An 8624-nucleotide genomic window follows, 5' to 3' on the forward strand; every position below is an offset into this window, starting at 1 on the left:
CCTCAGTCCCCGTGTCTCGTCCTGTCCTCACCCTCAGCCCCCGTGAGGCCTCGGTTCCTGAGGGACACACGGTGACACTTTCCTGTAAAGCCGAGAGAGCGTCGCCCCCCATCATGTACAAGTTTTACCACGAGGATGTCAGCCTGGGGGAGAGGTCGGCCAGGTCTACAGGAGTGTCCCTCCGTGTCACAGTGACAGCAAAGGAGTCTGGGAACTACTTCTGTACCGCTGACAATGGCTTTGGGCCCCAGCGCAGTGAGACCAAGAGCCTCTCTGTCAAAGGTAAGCCCTGCTTTCCTGCCAGTCACTCAGGCCTGTTTTGCTCCTACTTTACAGAAGAGGAAACTGAGGCCCAATGCAGTAAGTAGCGAGGCAGCGGTCATACCCAGGGATTCTGTTCTTTGCATCTTCTGCTTTTGCATTCAGGGCTTTGTGGCTGAACCCAGGGGAGGTCTCTCAGATCTTGCCTCTCACACAGTTCTTGCCTTTCAGAAGTCAGCATGGAATCTTGCAGTCTCTACCTCCCAACCTGCAGCCCCTGGGGGCTACCTGTGAGCCTTTGCCCGCCCAGCCCTGCCTCAGCCTGACCCCTGGGTAGCTCAGTGGACTCCCCAGCATTTACCAGAGGAAGGCACTCCCTCAAAGGTTTTCTCATGTGCTACAGATTCAGTCCCCGAGAGGGTTTTACTTACCCCAGCGCCCAGAAGCGCTAACACTCGTGCATGCACTTACCTTCACGCGGGGTCTCACGGCCCAGGAGCCATAAGCCCTCAACTCATCCAGAGCTCCGGAGCCCTTCAGGCACTGACTGCAAGGTTGACAAGGAAAGAGGAAGGGTTTTCTGGAGTTTCCATGATCCTTTGTCTTAATCTATTAAGTTTCATTTTATTGTACTGCATTTTTAAAGTTGTCGAAGTATGTCATTCATTCAGAAAAGCCTGCAGATCAGAGGCCCACAGCTCATGGTGACCCCTGTGGCCCCCCGAATAGATGACATGTTTGTCATGTTTGGAGAGAAGTTCCTTCTATTTATACTTGGATCTTTGCATATTAGGGAGTGAAAGTCCAGTTGTGTGTTGGTTTGGTTTTCTGTTTTTAATTTTTTTTTAATGTTTATTTTTGAGAAAGACAGAGATGGAGACAGAGAAAGACAGAGTTCAAGTGGGGGACGGGCAGAGAGAAGGAGACACAGAATCAGAAGCAGGCTCCAGGTTCTAGGCTCCTGTCAGCACAGAGCCCGATGCGGGGCTCGGACCCACGAGCTGTGAAATCACGACCTGGGCCAAAGTCAGATGCTCAACCAACTATACCACGCAGGCACCCCTGTTGGATTGTCTCTTTTTATGAGATATAGAAGGATGATGGAAAAATTCATGAGTGGGGTTCATCAGCCTATTCCACAGCATGAGGAAATGGAGACCCTGGCTGTCCCCAGACAGGGAGGCCGTGCTGCGTGGACATCGTGGGGATGAAAGCAGCAAGGCCACACTCGCAGACTCATGGAAGAGCTGAGACACCTCTCAGAAGATCGTTTCTTTCTCCAGAGCAGGTGGCACTGACCCGTACCGACTACGAGCCCGAAGCCACTCTGCTCGCAGACCACCAGCTATTTTCCTGCTTCCCCGCCGTCGCTGCTGCTGCCTCTGAGGCCCTCCCTTCCCTCTGTCTCATGACGTCTGCCACGCCGGAGTCGGCCGCTCGGATTCTGGCTGCGACTCCTTGGTGTGTCTCAGCCTCTGCCCATCCGCCAAGCCAGACGGCTCGCGCCAAACAGCGGCTCTAACTGGTAGGACCGGGCGGGCACCAGGCTTCGGGGCACATAATGAACTATGGTTCAGAAAATACTTGTTTTAGGGATCTATGTGCCAGCAGGGACTCTGGGGATTCCTAGAAAGAGCCAGCGTACCTGAAAACACTTGGGTCGTCGGATCTAAGTATGAGTCAGACTTGAATTCTGGCCCTGACTATGAAAATAAGCGGTTCGTAATTCAGGCAAAACGTGTAAACCGTCGTTTCCTTACCATTTTCACCTTATGTTGGAAGTTAGGTGAGACAGTGATCATGTCCCTCCGAGACCCAGAGAAGACACCGGGCCCCACAGGGGACAGCACCACCAACAGCTTCATCGACGCTCACGGGAGGAGCGAGGGAAGGCACCGCCGGGGCCGTGGGAGTGGGGACTGGTGTGTAAACTGGAGATGTGCCAGTCTTAGGAACACGTGACTCCGGGTGGAGTGGTCTTGTCTCTGAACAAACCGATCTGAAGGCTCTCCCGCTCCTTGATCATCTTTATTTTAGGTCATAAAAATCAAGAATGATCAGGGGAAGACATCCCCCATGTAAATAGAGATTATTGAAGAAACTGAAGTGTTCTGAAACCCAGTCTCCAAAGCCAGAACGTGGCCTCTCTAGGGAGGGCCCAGCCCTAAGGCGGCGTCCACCCCATTATGGTGTTCTATTTTCTTTCTGGCAACACCTCAGACCTCTTTGCCTCCTGTTTCCTGTCGGCCCCCCTCAATGCCAGCAGGCAAGCTTCACGAGAACAGAGCCCCATCCCTTCGGGTCTCCACCACATCCCTGGGCCTGCTTGGCGCCTCACACGGTGGAGGTCCTCAGTCAGCATTTATAAAACAAGGGACAAAAAGCCTTTGAGGTGAGGCAAGAGAAGAGCAGGAAGAGAACACAGAACTTTGCATCTGCTCATACACGTGAGCAGAAATTCCTGAGCCCAAGACCAGCAGACAACTCGTCTGTGAGCTGAGTTCACTGTGAGCCAGGCAGGTACTCCGACAAAGTCATTCACGTTTCTTGAGGGACGACAAAGATGACAAAGAAATGACAAAGAGAATTTGTGGGAATGTGTTCTGATAAGATAGACCCATTGGGAGTCTATCACCAGCACTGGGTCAACGAAACACATGTGCGTGCACACGCACACACGCACACACGGACACAGCATTCTCAAGCAGATACAAGACTCTAAATATACCTTTATCTGTTGACGGTTAAGTTATAAGCAAAGAGAAGGAGATTATGGGAGTTTTGTATTGATGCATGTAAAAGTATGAAAGGGGAAGGAGGGACACATGATACATGATACTTTGAAAATAGAAGAATTGCTCTAGGAAACAAAAAAAAAAACCACCACAAATTCTTCTAAATGTTCTCAACACAATTAAAGAAAATATGGACTCCAGGAAAAAAAAACTGCAAAAAGGAACAAACAGGTTAAAGAAAAGATGATAAGAAACCAGAAGACATTTTATAAATTAAATAGCAGAACTCTGAAGAAAAACCAAAAAAAAAAAAAAACCTGCAAAGCTATCTTAGAAATGAAGTCCAAATTTGGAGCCGTAAGAACAGGATGTATCCCTCTGAAAACCATTAATCAAATAAAGAATTGCCTTGAGAAAACATGACAGAATGCAAAGTAGAAAAAGTAACAGAAACGAAGCCACAAGAAAAAAGTTTAAAATATGGAGGTCAGTGAGGACCCCCACATAGAATGTCCCAAAGACGGGAAACCAAACTGAAGAGAGAAAACAAAACTCAGAGATGTAATAAAAAATGTTCCTAAAGGGAAGAAAATTGAATATGTAGATCAAAAGACATACCTTTATGCCTTTGGAGCGCCTGAGTGGCTCAGTCAGTTAAGTGTCCAACTTTGGCTCAGGTCATGACCTCATGTTTCATGAGTTTGAGCCCCATATCTTGCTCTGTGCTGACAGTTGGGAGCTGGGAGCCTGGAGCCTGCATCAGATTCCGCGTCTCCCTCTCTCTCTGCCCCTCCTTCACTCTGCATCTGTGTGTGTCTTTTAAAAATAAATAAACATTGGGGCTACCTGGGTGGCTCAGTTGGTTAGGCATCCAACTTCGGCTCAGGTCATGATCTCACGGTTCATCAGTTTGGGCCCCGCATGAGGCTCTGTGCTGACAGCTCAGAGCCCAGAGCCTGCTTCAGATTCTGTGTCCCTCTCTCTCTGCTCTCACTCTGTCTCTCTCTGTCTGTTATGTTTACATAAACATTAAAAATTTTTTTTAAAAGACATGCATATCCTGATAAGGTTAACTGAATTTCACAGTTATGTGTGTACACGTGTGTGCTGTGTGCATGCCTGTGTGTGTATGCACGTGTGTTGAGTGTGGGTGTGCGTACACATGTGATCACAACAAAAATAAGTAAATGCAATCCATCATGTCAGAAAGAAAGACTGTTAAGTTTGGTCTTAGACTTTGCCCAGAAACGAATGATGGGAGAGAGGAGTCATCTCCAGACTTGCAATTTCAAGGTAGGAAAAAGAAGGGAGAATTTTATACCAAGTCCAAAAGTCATGCTCAAACATGCAGGGACCTGGCAACTTAGTATCCACCAAACCTTCTTGAAAAAGTCACATGATGACAGAATCCAGCCAGCCAAGTATGAATCGGTACCAAGGGCTCAAAAGGAGTTAGCTGTGATCTAAGAGGTGAACACAGGATCTCTTCGGACCAGCGACCAGCGGCGCCCTGCCTTGCCTGCAAGTGAAAGCCGCCCGGGGCTCTGAAAACAGGCTCCTTCCTAACCGTCTCTCCGGGCGCATTACACTTCGAATCTCTCAGAGGTGGTCTCAGAATCGCTGTTGGTTTTTTTTTTAACACATCCTTTGGTAAGAATATTGTATACATAGGGTTGAAACCACTGACTCAGATATGAAAACAAGCCTCATCAACTGTGAGAATTATGGTTACAGAGAGAGCCAAAGGTGTCAAACTGTATACGTAACAAAGAAAAGCGAGTTGGCCAGATGGGGAAAAAGAAATCAAAGAACAAGAACTTTCTCATGATTACTATTATTATTTGATGGTGGAGCCCCAAAAAGAATTGACTTGATACATTTTGAAAATTTAATGGCAGCTTTCAAATTTGCATGTATGACTGCAGGGGCGCCTTGGGGGGCCCGGTCGGTGGAGCACCTCACTTCAGCTCAGGACAAGCTTGTGAGTTCGAGCCCCGTGTCAGGCTCTGTGCCGACAGCTCAGAACCTGGAGCCGGCTTCAAATTCTGAATCTCCCTCTCTCTCTGTCTCTGTCACTCTCTCTCTCAAAAATCCATAATCATGAAAAGAATAACTGTAGACTTTAGGATTAGGAAGAGAGAAGAAAGGACAAGAAGGCGCCCCTGCGCGTCTCTCATACTGGAACAGGGGCTCTCACACCCGCCCCTACGAAGCCAAAAGGGTCCAAAGTTTTTAAAGAACCATCTCGCATAACATATGGTTGTTCGAAGTGTTCCTGTCCCTCCTCCGAGAAAGTCCACGTCTAGGAACGCACGCTCAGGAGTGCACGCATGAATGTGCCAGGACGTGTGCGGCTCTGTGGGCGTGGTGTCGTTATTAAAGTAGTTGAGAATGTTTGCCCCAAATTGTCACAGTGCAGATGGAAGAGGGCTGCGCCTGGTGAGGTGTGGCCGGTGCCCCATGAGCTGGGTCTCTAACAGTGAGCAAGAGCTCTTTAACCAGCGATGGGAAGATGCTCAACACGTGTCCCCAAAGGAACCCAGCCCACAGACCAGTATTTATGCTGTGGTCCTGTGCATGCGTGTGCCCGTGTGATTCTACGTGTTTATTGATGTGAATGAGTGTTCTTATACATCGAAAGATCTAGGAAATGTCCTCCCAACAATACAGAGGTCATGTCTGAAAAATGAAACTTTAGGAAATGATAAAAGCTACAGATGTGTACTAACCTATGTTTCCTCCCTCAGCGTCCCGCCCCGTCCTCACCATCAGGAAGCCCAGGGCCCAGGCCGTGGAGGGGGACGTGGTGGAGCTTCATTGCAAGGCCCCGAGGGGCTCTCCCCCCATCCTGTACCGGTTTTATCACAAGGACAACGCTGTGGGGAGCAGCTGGGTCTATGATGGAGGAGGAGCCTTCTTCAACCTGCCTCTGACTGCAGAACATTCTGGAGAATACGCCTGTGAGGCCGACAATGGACTGGGGACTCGGCGCAGTGAGACAGTGTCACTCAGCGTCAAAGGTGAGTTGAACCTTCCAACTACAGCACAACCGGGCTGACCAGGCCCCCACAGCCCCTGGGGGCCAGCCTGGAGGTGGCACGGGGCCCTCTGCACTGTGACGTCACAGCCTCCATCTGGGAGGTCTGGACTCAGCATTTCCAGGATCCTGCCCCTTCCCTCGCTGGCCGTTCATTCCCGGGAAGCCAGCCTGCAGCCCCTGTGGCCTCGACTGCCCTCCCGTGGGAGTAGACGCTGTCAGGCCACAAGCCGCGTCCTGGGCCACGATGACCAGCAGGAGAGGGGACGGATGGGGGTGTGTCCCGGCCCAGGAACGATCCAGAAGGAATCTGGGGAGGCCTTGGTGTCCCTCCATCAGGACAAAGGCCGACTCACTGTCTCACTGGCCCTTAACTTCTCTCTGGCTTCTCTGGCCCCCTCCCCCGAGCAGCTCAGGCGCCCACACGGAGCTCTGGCTACAGGACTTCCCAAATCCTCCCCCAACTGTGTCCCTGCCCCTGCTGCCTTGGGCTGGGGCACCGTCATGGGCTGACCTCCCCGAGACGCCCCCTTCCGTGCAGACGGCACTGCACCCACAGCTGTCTCCCTCCCCTCCGTCCTGCCGTCCATTCACGACTCTGCTGGGCACCCGGCTGGGCCTCGACCCCGCCGCTCGCCACCTGCTCCCCACCAGCCTCCACCCCACGTACACGCACTGCGTGCCTCTTCACCCCTTCTGGTCAGCACTGACCTCAGAGCCCAGCGAAGCCCGGCTCTCCCTCCCGTCTGCTCCCTCCCACGTGCCGGACCCCCACTCCCACCGCCAGAACATTGTCTAAGTGCCCATGCGGTGGCTCCTCCGTCCCCTGCCTCAGGATTCCACACCCCGAGAGGCTCCATCGAGTCCCTAGACTCTGTCCTTCTTGCCTTCCCAGCACTTTGTACAACTTGCCAGCCCTTTCTCTCCCGTGTCCTTCAACGTCTCCTGCTTTCCCTGGACATTTAACATGACGCGTGTCTCCACATCTAATTAAACCTCACTCCATCCACCTATGCCTCCAGCCACACCCTCTTTTGACTAAACTTTGAAGAAACGTCAGCTGTGTCGGTGATCTCTACGTCATTACCCACCAGATTCTGATCCACTGGGTTCTTCTGACTTTCCTGCCAAAATGTTTCTCACCAGGGCCGCCAGTCTCCGTGACTTTAAACTCAACGGCCGTTTTCCAATCCCCATCCCCCTTGGTCTCAGGAGCAGCCTGTAGGGTCCACCTTGTCCTCGGCCGTGAAACGCCCCTCCCCCCGCTCTGCTCACTGCCCTCCTTCTCAGTGCCCTTCACCGGCGCGTCCTCCTACGGACACGCTCAGGGTTGTGTCCCAGAGCATTGTCCTGTGTGTGCCTCTTCTCTGTTGTGTATCCTTCCAGGTGGCCCAGGGGGTGTCATCTGTAGATGGTCCCTGAACTTCCATCTGCACAGGACACCACCCACCTGAGCACCTGCATTCGCTACCCTCCCCTCAATGCCTCAGAAGCCCATGACCCGAGCATCTCTAAGACTGAACGCAAAGCAGCCCCCAGGCCTGTTCCTCCTCCACATGTCCCTGCTTCTGGGAAAGACCGTCTGTCCATCCAGATTTACAAGACGAAACGTGGGAGCCTCCCTTGACCTTTCTCTCCTTGCTCCTCACGGATTCTTAGTCATTAAGTCCTCTTGGGTTTACTTCTAAATATTTCCCAGATCTTCTCTTTCTACCTGCACGGCTGCAATCCCTGGCACACCTACCAGCACCTCAATTACTGCAGTGCCACCTCTGACTCCTTGTAGCCCCTGGACAATGTGTTTTGCACACTGGGATCGCTGAGGGACTTCCTGCAGCCATGTGGGGGAGGGGCAGTGTCCTCCCAGAGGCTCCTGGAGCCCAGCCTCCCTCTCCCGCTCCCACCACTCCTCAGACTGCCGCTCACTGCTGCTGCCCCCCATATAGGGCAATTCCAGGGCTCTAGCCTTCTTCCTGACTCAGGGCCTTTGCACATGCTCCCTGTGTGCCTGGCAGAATCCTCATGTCCAGCTTCACTGGTGGATTTCAGGTGCCTGGTGAGGAGGCGTTCCCTGACCAGCTCTGCTAGCTCGGGCCCCTGGGATGACACCCTGCACCGCACACTCGTGTCCATTTGTGTTCGCCACCCCAGAGCCCATCCTGCACGTGCTGTTCACGTATTTGCTGCCCATCCCGCACCCCGGGTCGCAGCTTTGGCAGAGCGGGGACGGGTCTTTCTCACTCTTGAATCCCCAGCACACAGTGCACCTCCTGGGACTTACTTGTCGCTGCATTAATGTTGGATGAATGAAGGATGTAACACGAGCTAACAGGTGGTCGTACTCCTTCTCTGTGGGCCTCATGCCGTCGAGACCCCGGCTCGGGGACGTCCTGGCTGTGTGAGTCCCGCGTCTCTCCTGTCCCTCCCCCTGCACTGACCTCTCCTTCCCCAGCTGAGTCCTGTCTGCCCAGCCATCACCGTGGTCTTTGCCTGCAGGTCCCCAGACCCCTGGAGACCGTGTCCCAGCGCTCTGACCTGTACACACCCCACACGAAGGTCATTGTCTCCTCAGATCTGAGGAAGTTGTCGCC

At 52.4% G+C, this 8624-nt stretch overlaps 1 protein-coding gene across 1 annotated transcript in view; it reads left to right on the plus strand.

Annotated features, from left to right (window-relative positions):
* FCRL5 (Fc receptor like 5) overlaps nt 1-8624 on the plus strand; it is a 35789-nt gene that overhangs the window by 18403 nt on the left and 8762 nt on the right. Inside the window, 5 exon segments of the mRNA XM_029933444.1 lie at nt 7-282; nt 1545-1690; nt 1693-1786; nt 5744-6016; nt 7980-8316. Coding sequence (XP_029789304.1) covers nt 7-282; nt 1545-1690; nt 1693-1786; nt 5744-6016; nt 7980-8316 — 1126 coding nt within the window.

The sequence above is a fragment of the Suricata suricatta genome, chromosome 3, assembly GCF_006229205.1.
Source record: "Suricata suricatta isolate VVHF042 chromosome 3, meerkat_22Aug2017_6uvM2_HiC, whole genome shotgun sequence".
Taxonomy (NCBI): Eukaryota; Metazoa; Chordata; class Mammalia; order Carnivora; family Herpestidae; genus Suricata; species Suricata suricatta.